Here is a 22455-nt window from a genome sequence, read left to right as displayed (position 1 = left end):
TGTTCACTGGATACACAGGCAGTAACTGTATGCATGGCTGATTTGGGGCTTGCATGAGCCCTACCAGAAAATCGTACAGAAGGACCAGAAGCCAATAATTGGCCCAAGTATTCTGGGAATTTATTGGCAAACAGAGTTTTTAGAACAATATGGGCACCCTTTCATCTATACAGATGATTTTTAATTACTTGTTCTTGAGGTTAAAAAAAAAAAATCCCTGCATCAGGAACAGATTCATGGTCCAAAAAATATGATGCAAATCTTGTTTCCTCCCCAAGAAGTCACCTTGTACCCACATAATGAGTGTTCTCAAACCCAGTGATTTTAAGAATCCTTTAAAGGATGACTTTCTTTTGACCTTGCCATCTTACCATTACATGATAATCCACTTAGCTCTTGGGCACAGTGTTTCTCTGGAGACTGAATTCATCCTCCCTGTTCACTGGATACACAGGCAGTAACTGTATGCATGGCTGATTTGGGGCTTGCATGAGCCCTACCAGAAAATCGTACAGAAGGACCAGAAGCCAATAATTGGCCCAAGTATTCTGGGAATTTATTGGCAAACAGAGTTTTTAGAACAATATGGGCACCCTTTCATCTATACAGATGATTTTTAATTACTTGTTCTTGAGGTTAAAAAAAAAAATCCTGCACAATGTTTGGACAAAGCTAATATTGCTCCAGATAGGTTCAAAGCTATTTATATGGATTTCCTAGGTTAAAATTAACAAGAAATATCTGTCATTATGAAGTATGAAGTGAAGCAATCCTGAATAAAAGAGTAAAGGTAAATACCTACTCTTTGTATACATACCCTCTAGTACTTTACTGACTGGCAATGATAAATCTCTAAGGTGGGTACTATTTTTTTCTCCCTATTATAGATAAAGAGTCTGAGAGTCGGAGGAAGCTAGAGGCATGCACTTAACAAAAGGTAGAGATGAATTTTAAAATGACCCAGTCCTATCCTATTTGTTTTGTTTTGTTTCCCCCAAGCCACTGGGTCCAGAACTAAACCACACAGTCAGCCATGTGGGATCCAGCTGCCTTAAGCCTCACACCAAGTGCTGACCCCTAGGTTCTTTCAGTTTTTGTTTTTGTTTTCGTTTTTGCCTTAAAGTGCGAGTACTCACTGGAGAGAGAGAGAGAGAAAGGCAGAGACAGTGAGAGGGAAAGTGAGAAATCACCCTGCAGGGGGGATGGCCATGTTACCATCTCTTCTTCATTCTCCTCCTGGAATTTTGGGCATGCATGCACAGATGCCCAGCATGATTTTCAAATCACCAGGTTTGGGACTCAAATTGTGGTTGGCCATGTAGGAGTCCAGCAATATAACTGTCATGCCATCTGCTAGCCCCAAGGTCCTCTTTTTATTATTCCTATTATCATTCTATTAACCACATTTAGCCTGTTTTTTTTTTTTTCCCCTTCAGCTGTTCATAACCGTCTTCAATTATTGAGGTCCCGACTATCCCAGTTTCTCAAGGGATGCTGGCTATTATTTATTTAATCTGTATTTGTTTGAACCTATCAATGGCTGCTCTGAATTTACATTACCCCAATTGCCATTGTTGTGTGCCTGGCATGTCTAAACTCTGAGCTCTACCTACGTGTGCACTTCCACGTCCCTCATTCCTTCCAGCTGTCATTTCTTTTCTGCTTCGTAGTCACCTCCACTAGTCAGCCCCAAATTATATATGCTCCCTGTTCCTGACAGAGTCATGTACTTTATCTTCGTTAGCTGCCATGGGCTGCCTACCTCCACAGACTGCACCGGATTCTTCCAATGTCCCAACTATGGACTGACAGTGTGGCTGACAATTTCCAGGCAATAACAGAACGAGGAAACTGCACAGCCTTTTGTTCTCCGTCACATCTGTTACTCTGGCTTTTGTCTGAGAAGAAAAATTTCAAAGCCTCTCCAGGCCAAGAAAGTGACCATTTTATAGCCTGTGCGGCATGGACTTGAACCTTGTTCAGATAATTAGCACTTTCATTACAGAAGTACTCTGCAGTCATAGCTCCCCATAAGACAGAATTCTACATCTGCTGTGCAATGAAACTTGCTCTCCCCAGAGGGTTATGTGTGTTTAAATAATGCAGAATTAACGCTTACGAGCACCTGTGTTTCATTCTGCCTGGTTTACTGGCAGAAAAGAGGTAAGCTCATCGCTGACCTTTAACCACTCCCTTACCATTTCTGCAACTATTTTCTTCTCTGACTGGGGAATATACAAAGTATGCTGATCACTCTTAGTTTCTCTCTTCACAATTAACCCCTGCTCCATGCCCTAAGAGAGTTGGACTAGATCACCAAGCTCTAAGTCCTCAAGCACTCCCATTCATTCATCAGATGTCTTTTAAGTGCCCCATAGTACCCACTGTGCCGAGCACTGTAAGGCACTGGGAATGCAAAGGTGAAGACAGCCCAGTGTCTAGCAGGAGAAAGAGGAATATAAGAGCATGTAAGAAAAAAGAATATGATGATAGCATTACATGAAGAGCACAGTGTGATGTGAAATAAGACTACTCTACTCTGCATAGGGGTCTGGAGAGATTTATTGAGGTGACCTGGGTAGTACAAATTGAAAAGTGAGTCAATGTTGTGCTACTTGAATTGAGGGAATGACAAGAGCTTCAGAAAGTGTGAACAAAGGCATGTAACTATGAATGATAGAGCCTTTGGGAGACAGTAAATTGCTGGATATAGAGGTGGGGCATTGTTGAGACATAAACAGGGCCAGGGCAAAAGTCCAAGAAACTGGTGGGGGCTTGCATATAGACATATATAGTCTTGTGTGCAAGACCTGCCTTGATCCTTAAGCAAGGAATGATCATCAAACAATTTTATTTGTTTATTTTAGACATTTATTTTATTTATTATTATCATTACTTTTTCACATGTGCTCACCAGAGAGAGACAGAAAGAGAGACAGAGAGGGAAAGTGAGAAAGCAAGCTACCAGGTCTCTGTAAGGCACTGGGAATGCAAAGGTGAAGACAGCCCAGTGTCTAGCAGGAGAAAGAGGAATATAAGAGCATGTAAGAAAAAAGAATATGATGATAGCATTACATGAAGAGCACAGTGTGATGTGAAATAAGACTACTCTACTCTGCATAGGGGTCTGGAGAGATTTATTGAGGTGACCTGGGTAGTACAAATTGAAAAGTGAGTCAATGTTGTGCTACTTGAATTGAGGGAATGACAAGAGCTTCAGAAAGTGTGAACAAAGGCATGTAACTATGAATGATAGAGCCTTTGGGAGACAGTAAATTGCTGGATATAGAGGTGGGGCATTGTTGAGACATAAACAGGGCCAGGGCAAAAGTCCAAGAAACTGGTGGGGGCTTGCATATAGACATATATAGTCTTGTGTGCAAGACCTGCCTTGATCCTTAAGCAAGGAATGATCATCAAACAATTTTATTTGTTTATTTTAGACATTTATTTTATTTATTATTATCATTACTTTTTCACATGTGCTCACCAGAGAGAGACAGAAAGAGAGACAGAGAGGGAAAGTGAGAAAGCAAGCTACCAGGTCTGGGACTCGAACCGTGTTGGTTATGTGGAAGTTCAATACCTCAACCACTCTGCCACCTGCTGGCCCCTAGCAAACAATTTTAAACAGAAGAATTATTTCCTAGTTGCAGTTCAGCAACATGATGCATGTAGCATAGACTGGAGGGCCATAAGATCAGAGTGTCAGTCACTGGTGGTTCCTCAATAACATTGTTCCCCTCTTCCTTCCTCCTTCCAGGCAGAACTTCTACTCTTTCTTTCTTTCTTCCTTTCTTTCTTTCTTTCTTTTTTTAAGAATTATTTCTTGGGACCAGCAGTTAGCGTAACGGCTATGTCGCTGGACTCCCACATAGCTGACTGTGGTTCGAGTCCTGGACCCGGGGGCTTAAAACTCATGCCGGACCTGTGTGCGTGCGTGCCCAACATCCTCCTGAGAGGAGAATGGAGGAGAAGGGATCACAGCATGGCCATCCCCCCTGGGGGGTGATTTCTCGCTTTCTATCCCTCTGTCTCTCTCTGTCTGTTTGGTGAGCTCACGTCCCTATGACAAAACCCTCTCAAAAAAAAAAAAAAGAATTATTTCTCTATTTAACTTTATTTATTTATTTATTTAATTCGACCAAAGAGGGAGAGAGAGAGAGAGAGAGTGAGAAAGCAAGCTGCCAGGTCCTGGACTCAACCTGGAGTCGGCCATGTGGGAGTCCAGAGCACTTAACCACCACGCCACCTGCCACCCCCAGAACTTCTACTCTTTACCTTCCTTCATGTGATTAACCAATCCGAAAGAGGGATTCAGATTGGTCTAGAGGAGTCCTGGGTGGTCTCTTTCGTCCTGGCAATAATGAGTTTAGGTTTGAATGTGTGAAGTGAGTTTGTTAATAAGATCTGAAAGGAAGTCTGCTATGACAGGGTGTTGGGAAAAGTTTCCTCTCTTTTAAAGAGACACAGAAAAAAATACCTATTTCCTAGATATGGTTAAATTTGGATGTGATACTTAGAATAATTGGATAAAACACCATGGTGTCACACTACCTTTGACTGTTTTAGCCAGTATGAGTAGAGATTTTATCCTACTTAAAGTCAAATATAGCTTAATTAGTACAAGCATGAAAAGTAGTTTAGTCGGAAAACTATTGTAATACTTCAGGAAAATACAGTAAGAATAAGAACTAAGAATTCTCTGTGGGGCCGAGAGAAGTGGAAGCATGATAGAACCTACATGACACTCACGCATATGCACTCTCAAAGAGCCAAAGAGTTGATACCTATCGGGGGCATCCCCTGACCAATGGGAGATGGGAATAAACTGTTCTCCTTTCTGTCCTTGGATGAACTGAGGATGGGGTTGCTTCATACAATTCCTTTGAAGATGTCCTCTGAAACCAACAGTCATTTCTTTTTTAACTGCCCGAGGACATGTGCACTCACTGAAGAGTGACAGAGAAAAAAAAAAAGGAGAAAGCCCCTCCCGATAGGGTGTGGTCACACCATCATCCCTTCTCCATTTCTCCATCCTGTTGTGACTCTGGGCACGCACACACATGCTCAGCATGTTTTTCAAGCCACCAGAGCTGGAACTCGAACCATAGTCAGCCCCATGGGACCTGGCTCCCTTAACCACCAGGCCATGGGGCTGACCAAGCAATCAGTTTTCCGTACGCTGTGGCCAGATCAGGGATGTATTCCTCGTACTTGCTCTCCATTCATCCCTGCCTCCGCCGACTTCTACCTCTGCTTTCCTGAGGTTCCATTCCCTCACAAAGTGCCAGCACAGAAGTCTCTGTCCCAACGTCTGTGATTTAGGTAACCTAGGTTAAGACATCGGTGATAGTTATAGGAAAAACAACATGTTCATTGACATTTGTCTGTGAGTCTGTCCTTTCTGGGTTGCTGCAACTTCTCAATGCTAAACCTAAGCTACACTTTGAAACTGAGCAAGTGTGCCAATATATCAAACTTAGTAATTAAATGTAAAGAGGATTTAGGTAAAACCTCCAAAGTCACCAGTGCTCAGTTCTGGATCAGTGCTAGCACAATACTTTTTTTTTTTTTTTTTTTTTTTTTTTTTTCTTTTTTTTAAGATTTTTGCCATGGGGTATGTGTACTCGCCAGAGAGAGACAGAGAGAGGGAAAGTGAAAAATCCCTCCCCAGGGTGGATGGCCACACTGTAATCCCTTCCCATCCATTCTCCTCGCGGGATTTTGGGCACCCGGTGGGAGTTTAAGCCACTGGGTCCGGGACTTGAACCATGGTCGACAACATGGGAGTCCAGCGACATAGCCATTACGCTAGCTGCTGGTCCCTAGCACAATACTTTGAAGAGCTTATTAATTGATTGCTTTATCTAATTTAACTTCTTTTTCCTGACCTTATCCTTTCTATCTACTTACATTCTAATCCTAGAAAGCACATATTTTTTTAAAAGTCATCTACTTTACAAGTTACTGTCATATAGAGTCTTTGGTATGGGCTTTCAGTAGGTCACTCGTAGACCTAAATTAGCCCTTCATGGCATGGTCTCAGAGATAGAATGATGGTTTGGAAACTCAATCCTGGGTAGGAAGTTTCTTTTTCTTTCTTTTTTTTTTTTTTTTTAGAAGTTTTTTTTTTTTTTTTTTTTTAGAAGTTTTTGCTATGTATTCACCAGAAAGACAGAGAGAGACAGAGAGAGAGAAAGCAAGAAATCACACCTCCCCCCCACGGGGAGATGACCACACCACAATCACTTCTCCTCCATTCTCCTCTCAGGGTCTTGGGTACGCATACACATGCATCAGGCATGAGTTTAAGCCACTGGTTCCAGGACTCAAACAGCAGTTGACTACATGGGAGTCCAGCGACATAGCCATTACGCTATCTGCTGGTCTCTCCTAGGTAGGAATTTTCTAACATGCCTTGTATGCACCAGGCAGAAGTTAATCCCAATAAAACCATGTAAGTGGAATATTTATCCTTCAAATCCCTTTCTTTCCTAACCACCTCCCACACACACCTGGTATACTGAGAATTTCTCTTTAATAATCTCACCCTACATTAATAAGTTTGCAAAAGTGATGTCTGGTGTGATAGTCATTTACCAAATATTTCTGATTCTCTTTATGAGCACATTCTCCTGACTTTTTGATATTAGGAGCGACCCATGTTGTAGCCAGCAGTAACGCAGGCCAATTTCAGGTGGAAGATTTAAGAACTAGGAGTGTGATTTGGTATTCTCTCTTCTCTTCACAACAGAAACTGGTAATGTTTGGCAGTGTTAGCTCCTGCCAACCCAGATCTAGTGGCTTAAATTCATACTAGGCATGTGTGCGTGTGTGCCCAAAATCCCAAGAGGAGAATGGAGGAGAAAGGATTGTGGCACAGCCCAGGGAGTGATTTCTCGCTTTCTGTTTCTGTCTCCCCAGCGAGCATACACACACTATAGTGAAAATCTCTCTTTAAAACAAAAAGGAAGAAGAAGAAGAAATAATTACATTTTGCTTTCACACCAATGAAAGTATTTTCTTTGGCTGACTAGCATCTTTCTCCAGCAACCTTTCAGGAACAGATTCTATTCAAGTGCAGGTCTCTGAAGCAGATACACCATCTACTCACACTCACCATTGGGAAATTGGGCTTAAATGACCAAAGAGACCAATTAAAACTTAGGCCCATTTTTTTTAAACCCCTTTTTCTTCATCGCTATTACAAAGAATTAAAACCCGATGACTTACTGGGATAAATAATTTAACTTGAACCTGTCCTCTATACTAGACTGAATAGTGTCCATCTCTGAAAACATCATGTCTCTCCAGAACCTATGAATGCGATCTTATTTGCAAATAAGATAATTTCATATGCAATCAAGCCCAGATAAGATCACACTGATTAAGGTACCCTTGTAATTTAATCTGACTGGTGTCGTGAAGAGAAGAGAGAAATTTACATAGAGACACTGATACACACTGAGAGACACCATGTAGCAACGAGAGCAGAGACTAGAGCAATACTTACAGGAAAAGAACCCCAAGGCTTTCCAGAAGTTAGGAAGGGAAGGGAAGGGTCCTCTCCTAGTGCCTTGAGGGGAGCATTGCCCTGATGGTACCTTGACTTCGTACTTCGACTGCAATAAATTTCTGTTGTACTAATCTACTCAGTTCATCGTATTTGTTATGGCAGCCCTAGAAACCTAAATCAGCCTTTGAAGCCTAAGCCATGAAAAAGAAATACATACACATGTGCACACATACACACAAACGAGAAACTGTTTTTCTCTATCACATCCTTCTCCCCATATGCATGCCAAAATTCACATTGATAAATATCTGTTTATCAATATTTAAAAAATGGCTTTTTGTCCTTCCCCAAATCATGTTGTAATATAAGCTTTGGATAAAGACAGATCTGTTTGCACATAACTTTACCACTTAGTAGAGATGTACCCTAAAGCTAGTTAAATTTTTATAGCTCTGATCCCTTTATCTATACTATCAGCTTAAAAAATATGTTTTACAGGACCAGCAGTTGGAGTAATGGCTACGTCGCTGGACTCTCATGTAGTGGACCGTGGTTTGAGTCCCAGACTCGGTGGCTTAAACTTACGCCTAGCGCATGTGCGTGCGTGCCCAAGATCCAGACAGGAGAATGGAGGAGAAGGGACTGTGGCGTGGCCATCCCCCGGGGGTGATTTCTTGCTTTCTGTCTCTCTGGCAAACACACGTGCCCTATAGCGAAAACATCTCCAATAAATATGTATGTGTGTGTGTGTGTGTGTGTGTGTGTGTGTGTGTGTGTGTATATATATATATATATATATTTGCATTTGTTTGCTCTATAATGTCATGAACATTTGCCACTTCTTGTGTCTCTCAGCATTTGGGTTCCGTTCTTAAGTTTGGGGGCTGCCTCGCCTTATGAAGCAGCACCAGCCTCTGCTAGGGAAGTGAAGGTGCCGGATGCTCTTTTCAGTATCTTTATAGCTAAAGCATGGAAAACTTATGGTTTGAAGGTGCAAGAGCTACACAGAATTCACTCTAGTGAAGCCACAGCTACCTTCAGAATCCAGGGCCTCCAAGGTGGGATTCTAAGGACAGACAACACCCAAGATTCATGTTGGGTGAAGTCTGTACACATTGCTGTGCCTGCGTCTGGCTGAACTGCTGTCTTCCTGAGATGAATCCTGCAGCATACTTCAGAAATTATTCTAGTTATGTAGCTTCCAAGCCTATTTCTGTGATGTTCCTGTATGCTTCTTTTTTTTTTTTTTTTTTTTTTTATTAACAGAGTTGGTTTCTGATGCTGACTTCTAAAAAGCCTGACAAATGTATAGGGATTAAATGAGATAGGATATGCAAAGCACCTAGCAGGAATCATGAGTCATTTTCTCTTCCTGTTTCCACACAAAGCTCTGGACAAGGATCTGCTGCCTCTGGGTTAACAAAGATGCTCAGGGTGCAAAGTGGAGGATTAGAATAAGTGGAAGGAAGCTTACAGACAGGACTATGCAGCATATACAGCAGCCTTTATTCCCGTCAATGATTACCTTCAGACCTTATTAGTGTGCCAGGTGAAGGAGACTTTCAGATCAGGATTAGAAATGAACTCAAGGCCCTTTCACCAACTGATGATAAGCTCACACCAAAGAAAACTCACATGAACAGAGCCAAAGCTCAGGTTCTGCAAATCTGAATATCAACTAGCAGTCTGAACAGGTTGCTTTGCATGTTTGTTGTTATTTATGTTTTCTTTTAAGCCTTCAAATCCCTAAATCCCTTCTGCCTAAGCCAACCTCACATTTGGAGGCACTAAGCAGCTGTTGCAACTGGGGATTCTCTCCTCTGCGAAAGCGCTGATTTTAAAAAATAATAAGCTCTCAGCTCCTGCTTACTCTCACAAGCAACTGGTGCCCTGACAAATGAAGTGTCAAAACATTTCCAAATTAAAACCCCACAGCTCACACAGCCCCACACCCTCAGCAGGATGGACTTTCCCTGCTTATGCCCAGCGTGCACTTGAGGAAACTAAAAATAGCCAGATGGCAATTAGCAGAAACTCCAAGGAGGGGAGTTGGGGTGGGTTCCAGCGGGGTCAGTTTCCTGGATGGGTTCCAAATGGAGTTCTCAGCCAGCAGTGCTCTGGCCAAGAAAGGATTTTCATTAAAATTGCATGGAGGAGGCAGAATGGAAAAATCAAGATTTGAAAGATTTAAAATATAGTCAAGGCAGAAATTGTGGCACCATTCCTCAAGACCACCAGTAATAATAATACTTGCTAAAATGTACTGAGTCCTTCATATGCATGGTATCATCCTGAGCTTGCAAAGATTCTAGGAAATAGCTGCTATTCTTACTATTGTCCTCCTCTTACAGGTAAGGAAACCAAAACCCAAAGATGGAGGACAACCTGCCCAAAATTGCAAAAGAAACAAGATAAAGGTCTATGGCAAGAACATGATAAGTGGCCAAGCTGGAGTTTCAACTCAGCTCTCTGACTCTAGAAAGAATGACCATAACCATTGTACAATGCTACCTCATACATTAATGAAGATGTTTAAGTAACCAAGATGTTTTCATCCCCACCTTAGGCCTAGAGCAACAAAAGTCTCACAAAGCAATTTCAGTTAACCTTCTCATGGGCTATAGTTTTCAAGGGTTATATGTATAGCCTCTAAAGTAAAAATAATTGGGTCTTACCTTGGTCTTTTCCTTTCCTTCTTTTCTTTCTTTTTAATTACCAGAGAGTTTTTGTGTTCACCAGAGAAAGACAGACAGAGAGAGGGAGAAAGTATCCCCAGTGGGCTCTAGTCACACCCCAGTTCCTTTCCACCTTCCCATGGGCAATACTTTTCAGGGGGTATATGTGTGCCTCTAAAGTAAGACTAAGTGGGTTTAATCCTGATCTTTTCCTTTCCTTCCTTTCCCTTTCCCCTTTTCTCTTTCTTTCTTTCTTTTTCTTCATTTGCCAGACGGTGTTTATGTTCACCAGAGAGAGACAGAGACAGAGAGAGGGAGAAAGTATGCCCAATGGGGTATGGTCAAGCCACAATTCCTTTCTATTTCTCCATCCTGTCAGGATTGGGGGCATGACTGCACATGCACTCAGCGTGCTTTCCAAGCTTCTGAGACCAGGATTTGAACTGCCATTGGTCGTGTGGGATCTGACTCCCTCAACTGCTAATCTGTAGGGCTGGCCCTGCATTTTTCTTTTCTAGTCATATAAAAGCATGAAAGTTACCTACTCTTTTAGCTTACTTCTGTTATCTCCTAAAAAGCAATCATACTTGTATTTATCTCACAAAGTTGTAATGAAGATTAAAGGAAATAGTGGGTGGGAAGCCTAAAGCTTACTGCTTGCCTGTAGTTAGTTCATCAGCAAGTAATAGCCGCTGGTATTGGTCATTCTAAACTCATGTCCTTTTAGATAACCAACTTCGAAGAATGTAAAGGTTTAGTGGAGAGGTAGTATCCTCTACAAATTCACAGGGCTTATTCTAGAAAGAGCTTCAGTAAGAAGAAAGCAAATAAAAAAGGACTAAAAAGATTTTGGATTTGTGATTGATATTGGTTTGTCTAGAACTGATAAGATTCTTCAAACATGGGAATAGGGATAGTTTGCTCCTTTGGTTTTCAGAGAGAAGGAATAAACTATACTCCCAGGAGAGGGCAGTATTGGAAGAGTATTAGAGTAGTTATTTACCCTTCCTTTTCTCTCCCCACAGAAGGAATGACTCATTTGACTGATGACACTGAGCATGTGTAGCTCAGGGTCTTGGAAGGTGCCCGCCTGCCACCCCTATCCAAGCATGACTTCTTGAACCCCCTACATGGGAAGCTTGAGGGGCAGTCACTGGACTTGTCGGGGAAACCAGCTGTTCTATACACAAGTGAGTTCTGTTTGGAGAAAGAAGGAATAGGCACTTTATTCAGTCAAAGGTCTATGCTCCATTTTCCAAATAGCAACACCAATAACAAAGCTGATATTGTGATTTGTACCTGATATTTGTGTCTATTTCTAAATTGGTTCAGAACTCAAAAGGGGAAAGGGATATAATTAATTATCAACCACGTGACTAATTATCACCTTCATAAACCCTAACAGATGGATGCCTATTTTCTTTTATTGGCAGATAAACCCATTTCAAACAGGCAGGAAAAGGGTATTTCATAAAATCAAATAAAGTTAGAGCTGGGAGAGATCTTAAAAATGACATGGTCTAATATCATCATTATTATAGATGAAAAGACACACAAATGAAATGGCTAAGTGATATAACCCATGTAAATAAAGATGACATGCTCTAATATCTTCATTTTATAGAAGAAAAGACACATAAATGAAATTTCTAAGTGACATAACCCATGTACATAAACCTGTGAAAGATTCGTATAATGGAAATCATTAGCACAATTAGTAATTCAAGGACTGGTCTTTAGAAGTTGTAACTATAATTAAAAAGAGATTATGGGGACCAGCAGTTAGCATAATGGCTATGTCGCTGGACTCCCATGTAGTCGACCACGGTTCGCGTGTCGGACCCGGTGGCTTAAGCTCACACTGGGCGCGTGTGCGTGAGTGCCCAAGATCCCGAGAGGAGAATGGAGAAGGGATTGCAGCATGGCCATTCCCCCTGAGGGGTGATTTCTCGCTTTCTGTCTCTCCGTCTCTGTCTGTCTGGGGAGCGCACATGCCCTATAGCAAAAACCTCTCCAAAAAAAAAAAAAACAAAAGAGATTATGGATAATATATAAAATAGATAGTAGAAAATTGTAGATTAAAACTAAGTCCCTATAAAGGGAGAGAAATTCACCTAGATAAAACTATTACCTCCAGGAAACATCTTCAAACCATGAAGAAGATATTGACAATTTAGGGTTCTTTTTTTAAGAATTATTTTATTTAACTTTATTTAGGAGTAGTAGTAGTAGTATTTTCCAGTTTGATCAGACGGAGAGAGGGAAAGTGAGAAAGCAAGCCACCAGGTCCAGGACTTGAACCACAACTGACCATGTGAGCGTCCAGTGCCTCTAACCATGCCACCTGCTGACCCCAATTTTTTTTGGAGAGGTTTTTGCTATAGGGCATGTGTACTCACCAGAATGAGAGAGACAGAGAGACAGTAAAGAGACGGAGAGACAGAAAAGAGAAAGCACCTCCCCAGGGGGCCTGGCCATGCCGCAATCCCTTCTCCCCCATTCTCCTCTCGGGATCTTGGGCATGCGCACACATGCGCCTGGCATGAGTTTAAGCCACCAGGTCCAGGACTCGACCCATGGTTGACTACATGGGAGGCCAGTGACATAGACATTATGCCAACTGCTGGTCCCCCAATTTTTTTTTCAATCAGAAAAATAACCTACTTTAGATCAACAAGATTGGTTATTTACTAACTTGAATATTTGATAAAGTGACAGAATAAAAAAACAAGTTTTTGCACTGCATCCTCAACCTGCCCATCTGTCATAATCAGATCCTCTTCATTAGGAATGTTTCCTTCAAAACTGCCAACCAGTCATGTCCTACTGGCAAAGCAAGATTCCCTGGGGACCTCAAGACATACAACATATGAGACCTTTTAGCCAAACACAGCCATTTCTAGTCTTTCATTTTTCCCTTACTTGTAACCCTCATCCACCAGAGCATGAGATCTAGCTTGTAGGAAGTGTCTCTGGGCCTGGACTGAATGCCACACACCAGAAATCGGCACCACGGTGTGGACAGCTCCTGGAGATGCCCTCGGTTCTGGCTCTAGAAGCATAACAGAGATTCCTAGTGCACAGACATGGGACTCCTCTTTTTCCTCTCTCCTTTTTCTTTCGTTCCCCTCTCCCCTCTTCCCTTTCATTCTCTCTTTTCTTTCTCTGTCCTCCCTTCATCCACATTCCAGTCCCCAGTAATTGTATATGGCCCATAGAAGCCAAAACAATGAGGGAGGGAGGCCTTCCTCTCCAGTCAGTGGTACTGTCATTCCTAAAAGCTCGGGACAGTGTCCAGTGCTTCTTTTGCTTCTATGTCCTCTCTGCTTGGCCAAGAGGTGGGCAATACCTTGGAGGCACATGGGAGAGAAAGTTGGTGTTTGTTTGTTTGTTTGTTTTTTGAGAGGTTTTTCTCTATGGGGCGCGTGCGCTCGCCAGACAGAGAGAGACAGAGAGATAGAAAGCGAAAAATCACACCCCAGGGGGGATGGTCACGTCACAATCCCTTCTCCTCCATTCTCCTCTCGGGATCTTGGGCACATATGCACACGCGGCTGGCGTGAGTTTTAAGCCACTGGGTCTGGGACACGAACCGCGGTCGACTACGTGGGAGTCCAGCGACATAGCCATTACGCTAACTGCTGGTTCCTGGGAGAGAAAGTTTTTGGCAAGAGACTTAAAAACGGTCCCAGGGAACCATAAAGTATCAGGGTGAACACAGAGAGGAAGGAGCTTCAAAAAGCCACTCATTCAGTTTCCTTATAAATTTCCTAGGTTTCCCCCAGGCTGTGTAGTACACATGAATCTGATACTAATTAGCATACCAAAACTTGGAGAACTCCACCCCAGTGTCAGACTGATCACTGGGTGACACCCACAGGACACAGCCAAATAGTACTGTCAAAGTTTTAAAAGCTGGATTGACATAGGAAGCATAGCCTCAGAAAATCAACTGTGAGATGGAACCAGCAGCCTCCTAAAATAAAATAGCACCATTCTCCATAGGATTTAAATACAACCCGAACTCTCTGATATAATATTCAAAATGCACAGGCTACAAGACAAAATTCCTTGGCACATGAAAAATCTCAATTCCCATGGAAAAGATAGTCTAACACTGTAATGACACAGATTAAATAACAACTTTTACAAAAAAGTTCTAAGCAGCCATAATGAGCACGGCTGAAACCAATAGAAAAAGAGACTCTCAGCAAAGAAATAGATGATATGGAAGAGCCACATGGAAATATTGGCATTGAAAAATGCAATAATAGGTTCAATAGAAGAATGGAGATGACAGAGGAAAGAATGTCATGGACAAAATCAACTTTCAGTTGGAGAGCTACGGATCACTACTTTTTTGTGTAGCTTTCCTTGTATTTTAATTAAATCTGTGAGGACTTCAAAGAGTTCATGGAAATGTGCAGTATAAAGGGAAAAAATATGCTTGGATTTCTAAATTTGTGGCACTAAACATACTTTATTCTATTTTCCACAAAGTTTCTGAAGTACCTGCATATTACTGTATAACAAACTACATAAAAATGTAGCAGCTCAAGAGAGCAATTTATTTGTTCTCTGAATTCTGAGGAAGGGCCAAGAAGTTTCTCTGCTGGTCTTGCTTGGATTTGCTCTTGTTTCTGAATTCAGCTAAAAGGTCAATTGGACTAGAGGGCCCAAGATGGCCTCGCTCTCAAGTCTGGCAGTCGGTGCTGGCTGTTGGCGGGAGTTTCTCAGTTCTCCTCTATCAGACTCCCATAGAGTGGCAGTCAGAGTTCCCAGAGGGTGAGCAGAAGCCACAAGCCACACAACATCACCTCTGCCATAGATATAGATATAGCTATAGATGTAAATATATTTTTTAATTTGCCAGAGAAAAACATAAAAGGGGGAGAGGGAGAAAGCACCCTCCACAAGGTGTGGTCATGCTGCAATCCCTTGTCTTCCATGTTTCAATCCTGTCAGAGTTTTGGGTATACATGCACATGAGCCCAGGGTGCTTTTCAAGCTACTGGGGCAGGTATTCAAACCATGTGGTCAGCCATGTGGGATTCAGCACCCCTACCCATAGGCCACGAGGTTAGTGTCATATCTGTTTGATCAAAGCAAGTCACAAAGCCAGCAGAGGTCAAGTATAAAAAGCTAGACTCCTCTTGAGGAGAGGAGCGGTCACATGACTATTGATTCAGGGAAGTACCGTCATCAGGATCACCATTTCAAAGTCCTACCACATCCTTTCTGGGGAATTAACGTCACAAAACTCCAAGACTAGGAATCTACGATTATTACGGCAGTAGGACAGACTGTGAGGCTCAGAGAAGCTTAGTGTTTGCCTAAGATCACACAGCTAATTCACGGAGAATATAAAACCAGATCCTAGTGCTGCTGATTCTCCTGACCAGTACGCTCGCCTCTGAGATGAGCTGCTTAGTATTTGAACACTTTGGTAGAAAAAAAAAAATGGACAATAGTTGTAAAATGTGTTAGCAATCATTCACCATTCAGATGCATTTTGTGAAGGAAATAAATGCATGCACTTGTGGAATCTATGAAAACAATTCAAGTAGAGCGTCTCATGAAGAGCTTTTCATTATGTAGCTATAAAGCCCCTAACCTGTTCTATACACCGAAACAGTGCAGTCAGTCTCTTGAGTTCTTGGCACTCAAAACTTAATTTCTCTATTGAGGCAAAATTCACATAACATCGAATAACCATGAACTATTTTAAAGTGTACAATTTAGTGTCATTTAGTACATTCATCATGTTGCACAATCATTTCCTCTATGTAGTTCCAAGACATTTTCACACCCCAAAAGGAAACTCTGTCCCCATGAAGCGATCGCTTCCCCTTCCCTATGTCCCCATCCCATTCCTGGCAACCACAAGTATGTTTTTGTCTTTATGGATTTGCCTATTCTAGATGCTTCTTGTAAATGGAATCATATAGCCTTTTGTGACTGGCTTGAACACTTAGCATGGTTTTGAGGTTCATCCACATTGAATCATAGAGCAGCATTTCATGCCTTTTTAGGGATAACATACATATGAACAACATTCATAATGTTCTTTTCTGTGGCTAGAATACATTTTTTTTTTAATTCAACAACTGATGGGTGTTTGAAATGTTTCCATTTTTTGAAAGCTACTGAGAATAGGACCGGCTGCGACCATTTGTGTACAAATATTCGTTTGAATACCTGTGTCCAGTTCCTGCGGCTATACAAGGGGTCTTCAACAAATTAATGGAAAATATATATTATGAAAAAAAATCCCTGGATTAAAATTGTTTTTAGCACCAAAATAAACTTGTTCTTCAATCTTATTTTTTACGTGAAGATTTGAGATCGCCGCATATAGCTAGAAATGGAATTTCTGGGTCATCTGCTAATTCTATCAAAGCTTCATTTTTATTCTGGTCCTGACAAGGCTTTTGAAAATGGTATGGGAATAATAACCTGCTGCCAGCATCACCTTTTCTCTAAAGTCAACGTGGTTCTGGATGATGGCTCTGTGGTAAGTGGCCGTCCTCACAAAATCTTGCATCATGTTCTGCTGCTGGGCAATGCAGCCGTAAAACTGTAAGGGAAAGAGGAGGAGGGAGTGAACAACCCACAAGGCAGTACCTTCCTGAGCATCTGGTTCTCACAACCACCTCAGACAAGGTAGGCATAGCCTTTCACACAACGGGTAGCTGAGGCCAGGAGTGGCATGGTGACCCATCCACATTGGCCCTGTTTGTAGGGTAGAGAATTTTAAGTAATGCTCATGCTTCTGAGGCCAGCTCCATACAATAAAATCAGGCCTAGATACTGACAGGATAAGTTCCAAGGGCCCTTTTCCAAGTAGAGGCTAGGAGAGAGCCCAGAAAAAGAATACTAACGTTAAGAGTAACAAGGGGCCAGGGCCAAACAGGATGGCCTGCCTCAATGAGCCTCATCAGCCTTGAGTATGAAAGAGAATTTGCATAGAAATCCTGTTTAAGTGTGGGAGTGAGAAAGAAAATAGTGAGGGTGGTGATTCTGGTGGAACCAGGTGGGCCAGTTGAGCAGGGTGGAGCATGAAGCAAATCCATGAACATTGACAGTATTAAGTATCATTGTAGTTGCCACACTTGGTAGAACTTCCCACATGCCAGGAACCATGCTAAGAGCTTCATTAGGCATCATCTAGTCACATTAAATCATCACAACCATCTGATGAAGTGTGTTCCTCAGCTGAAGAAACTGAGTCTTGGGAAGATAACCACAACTTGCTCAAGTCCTGACAACTTATTATGTGGCAGAGTGGGGATTTAAGTCCAGGTAATGTGGGGACCATGCTTTGAGCACCACTGCAGTAGAACCAGGTGTGTTCACAGGTGCATGCCGCCTTAAAACATAGCAATCAATTCCACTTGTGGCAACTTTCCTGACCTGGAAGTACTGCACAGCAGACGCCTTTTCTGTCCTCTGGCTGAACACTGAGAACTCCTTTTTCTGATTCCAGCATCTTTTCAAGGTATTTGAAAATGCATTGAATTCTGCAAGAAGAAAAGAATAAACAGCAGATCCATTTCTTCACCTTGGAAACCACAGAACTCACCATTGCACTCCGTAAAAATTTCCAACTGTAAAAATGTTAGAAGACAACACAGCACATTCATCCCTGAATATGTGCATGATGAGAAACAGCAAGGTGGAAATGGGTCCTACTCTGAGGTGCAACACCCTTATTTATACCTGCCAGACATATTTGCATTCAGAAATGTCAAGCATGAGAGCACAATGGAATGCAGGCTGAGTCTGGACTCCTTGAGTTCTCCAAACTGTGCTCACAAAGCCCACAGACTTATACTCAGTGTATGGTTCACGGAAGGTGACTGTTGATGATTAGAAAAAAAAAATACATCTGTGGAGACACACACATGCACATGCACACACATGTATGTGTGTGTATATATATATATATATATATATACACACACACACACACAACTTCATCCTATCATTATACTAAACAGTTTTTAAATCGTCCCTTAAGTATTCTCTAGCTGTATAGAGAAAAGATAAAATAACTGGTATGATACATGAATAATATGTGAATACAAGAGAATATTCTCTATGTTTCCTATTATTGGAGGAAGACAAAAAGAAATGAAGGCTCAAACAATTCCAGAAATGGCATCACCGATAGACTAACATGCGAAGTTGACACATTCTGTGCCTTCTGCCTCAGAAATGTTGCTTGGATCCTGCCCAGTAATCTCCATTGCCTTTTGGCCTCTTGGCTCTCCACCACAGGCACTGTGACCAGGTCCCTCCCTAAAGCCCAAATACTCACACAATGTGGGCTCATGATAAGCTCTGCCCACTCATTTTCCAGATCCAACTTCTCAGGTTCCTTTCTGTCCCTTCTCAAAGTACCCTCTACGCCCTCTTTTCCTGAATACTCTCACTACAAAGAACACTTACAAATTCCCAGATCATCCTGGTCTTGGCCAGGCTTCTTGACTTTGAACTTCCCATACTTCTGTTAGATTATCTTCTTTTTAATTTTTAAATTAATTTTTATTTATTTAATTTTATTTATCATTGTTATCATTTTTAAATAGCTCCAGGGCACGTGTGCTCACCAGAGAGAGATAAGAGGAGAGAAAGAAAGAGGGAAAGTAAGAAAACAAGCCACCAGGTCTAGGACTTGCACCATGATCAGCCATGTGGAAATCCAGTGCTTTAACCACCATGCCACCTGCTGGCCTTGATTATATTCTATCAAACTTCTTTTCATCCTCCCAGACCCTGCCCCACAAGAATATCTTTACTGCTGTTTCTTAAACATCACAGGCAGAATTCATTGCTGTATTACAGTGCATACCAACAATTGGCTATAGATTAGAATCACGCAGGAGGGTTTTTTAAACCTGTGGACACTAGGCCCTCGCCCTATACTAGATTATTCGATGTTCTGCTGGCAGAGACAAAGCTGCTCTATTTTTTCAGAATCCTCCAAAATTAATTCTCTTGTGTAGCCAGGATATCTCATGTTGTTAGTTTACCACAGTATCTCATACTATAATGAATGTATTTTTTTTAACTCTAGCTCTAAATCCAGGTTTTTTTAAGGGGTTTAAGACTTATTTATCTTTAATCTGCAGAATATAGTGCTAATGTAGCAACCACCCAATAAACAGATCTGAATGTAAATTCAATTAATTAGGAGAAATGACTAATGAACTTGGTGAAACTATATTTAATTGGTGAGGCAGTCCCCCCCATGTGGGGACAGATAAATTGAAAATAGTTCTTGTTGGAAACTAACCTTGGAAACACACATAACCACAACCCCTCCTATGCAAGAGAATGCCACCTACACCAATCTAAAGAACAAGAAAGGGAAGAATTTAAATCAGGAAATATAAATCAGGATTAGATTTAATATGTATCCCAAATACTCATATTTCACCACCTTGTATAGGCAACACCTTGAATGGGCTCATCCCAACTGATAAACCCTCGTTTGGTTCCTGGATCTTTCTTTTATGAAACAGAATGGTTTTTCAGTTAAAAACTTATCTTGGGACCAGGAGGTAGCATAGTGGTTAAGGTGCTGGACTCCCACGTGACTGACCGCCATTCGAGTCCCAGAACCAGCTGCTTGAAACTCACAATGGGCATGTGTGCATGTGTGCCCAAAATCCCAAAAGAAAAATGGAGAAGGGACTGTGGCATGGCCATCCCCCCGGTGGGTGATTTCTCGTTTTCTATCTCTCTTTGTCTCTCCAGCAAGCTCATGCACCCTATAGTAAAAATCTCTCTCTCAAAAAAAAAAAAAAAAAAAGAAAAGAAAAAACTTATCTCTGTTACAAATTTGTCACTTTATCTTTTATAATTATACCCTTATAAAGAAAGGAATGCAAGTGATGACTTTCAAATAACTACAAACCAACTCATGAAATGTAAAATAAACTTGGAAAATGTAAAAAATTAAAAAGAAGAGAATAAAAATAATAATTCCATTATAAAGTGAAAAATTACTGTTAACGTTTTGGTGCATGTTCTTTTGGAGTACGTGTGCATGTAAAAATTTCTCTTATTTTGAATTGCATTATATTATTTTGCAACATGCTCTTTTCATTTAAGATACTATAAATAACTTCCCAGGTTATTAGGTAGTCTCCTTTACCTCACAGTTAATAGATCAAACTTTTATGGATGGGCCATAATACAACCAAATTTCTGTGGTTGGAATTCTATGCCACAACTCAGGTCTATTGTATCAAGATGGTAGGACCTGCCAGCTGTATTTCTAACTGTGTCCTTGGTGATTCTGGTGATAAGGCATTTTTTGAGAACAGCAGTTAATAGAATATGCCAGCATTCATCTAATAAGAATTCTGCATAATAGTAAAAAAAAAAAGTGTTCCTTCAAATATACTCCTATACAAAAAAATCAATACACTAATCAATATTTCTGTTCTCTTGTGACTTTTTTCTTTTGACTGCTACCTTGCAATTTTGTAAAAAAGCAACTTGTCTTTGACTTAGTCATGTAAAGACTAGAAATGCAGAAAGGAAAGTCAGAAAGAGAAAAACAATTCCCAGAATAACCACTAATAATATTTTGAGACTCTTGCAGGAGTCTTTGTACAGTTATATCTATCTCTGTATTATTTACGACAGTATTGAACTCTTTTGTTTTACAACCTGATTTTTCGCTGGACAATGTATTGTTAACTGTTTCTGTGTCATCGCTTTTTACATAGAATCACAAGGTCCTAGCTTCACATCTTGGGACCTTCCTGAGCACATCGCAGCCTGTGTATACCCGAGACTAGGAGGTATATTGCAGTGTGAAGATCCTCTTTGGGATGCCTCTCTCTCCCTTTCTCTCATGAGAAAAATAAGCAAATAAACTTGAAAAGAATCACTCAACTATACATAAAACTATAAAGCCCCTTAATAGTAGTGCCTTTTGCTCTTCTTTCTCCAATGTCTTCTCAGAGGCAACAATGGAGACTAAGTAGACCTAAATTTCAACAATGTTCTTCACTATATTCCCTCAAATTCTAGACTTAATTATTTGCTTACACTTTCTACTGGGAGTCAAAATTACCAACTGTGTTAAACTACCATGTCCTAAATTTGCATTTTTCTCACTTAAAAAGATATTGGGCATTATTTACCCAGCTCCATTTTCCTGGCACCTCTCCAATTCTGTCTGGGTCTTAGACATTGCCAGCAGTGGTTTTTGTCACCCATCTGTGAGTTCTTTGAGTCCTGGGCATCTCTGTTGTTTGGGCTTTCAAAGCCTATGGTAAATTAATTTGTTCAACAAATAGTCTTTTGAATATTCACTACTGTTGCAAGTCTCTATCCTTAGGGGGAAATTTGAGCCTTTAATACAGCCAAAAATAATGGCTGCTTAATTTAATGAATAGGATGTGTGGTAAGCTGAAAAGTATCATTTTTAATTTAAAAACGAAGATTTTGACCTTAAAGTTACCCAGCTGATCTCATGCAGCGCCTCAATTTTCTCCAAAGGCAAATGTAAAAGAGAAGGTCCAAGATGTATGTTACACCCGCTTCCATGAAATATCTAAATAGCCTACAAAATAAATTTTAATCCAGATATGTTAGCTCTACTGTGTTTGAGACAAAGAAATATATATATATATATAATCTTATTACATTATTAACATTGTCTTAGTCTGCATAGGCACCATAACAAAACACCACAGACTGAGTCGCTTAAACAGAAATGTATTTTCCAAGAGCTTTGGAGGCTGGAAAGACCAAGATCAAGTTGCTCAATGATTAGGTTCCTAGGGGCTTTCTTCTTGGCTTGCAGTCACTAGCTATTTAATGAGTCCTACATGGAGAGAGAGAACCACTAATCTCTCTGGTACCTGTCCTTATAAAGACACTATTCTAATAGGACTAGGGTTCCACCTTATGACCCCAATTAACCTTAACCACTTCCTTACTTTAAATACAGCAAACATCCATTGCAGATTAGCATATGAATTTGGAGGGAACGCATTTCAGTCTCTAGCAGATAAAACAATCATGACTTTCTATAAATCTGGCACAGGGACCACATAGGTATGACAAATAAAAAAGAAAAACAAACAAAAAAAGGAACCTTTTTTTTTTTTGAGAGAGAGATTTTTGCTATAGGGTGCATGTACTTGGATGGTTTCTCACTTTTCCTCTCTCTGTCTCTCTCCACACACATCCTATTGCAAAATTTAATTTTTTTAAAAAAAGGAAAGAAAGGGGACC

The 22455-nt window shown here is 40.9% G+C and overlaps 1 protein-coding gene across 1 annotated transcript in view; it reads right to left on the bottom strand.

The window, feature by feature from the left end:
- The window catches only part of LOC106735293 (histone-arginine methyltransferase CARM1-like), a 190955-nt gene that overhangs the window by 120635 nt on the left and 47865 nt on the right, over positions 1 to 22455 (bottom strand). The window contains 2 exon segments of the mRNA XM_027773411.1: positions 16667 to 16771; positions 17608 to 17714. Of these exon segments, the coding sequence (XP_027629212.1) occupies positions 16667 to 16771; positions 17608 to 17714 (212 nt within the window).

The sequence above is a fragment of the Tupaia chinensis genome, unplaced genomic scaffold (genome assembly GCF_000334495.1).
Source record: "Tupaia chinensis unplaced genomic scaffold, TupChi_1.0 Scaffold000354_1, whole genome shotgun sequence".
Lineage (NCBI taxonomy): Eukaryota > Metazoa > Chordata > Mammalia > Scandentia > Tupaiidae > Tupaia > Tupaia belangeri.
The sequence above is the reverse complement of the archived record's forward strand: the minus strand, read 5'-3'. Positions and strand labels throughout refer to the sequence as shown.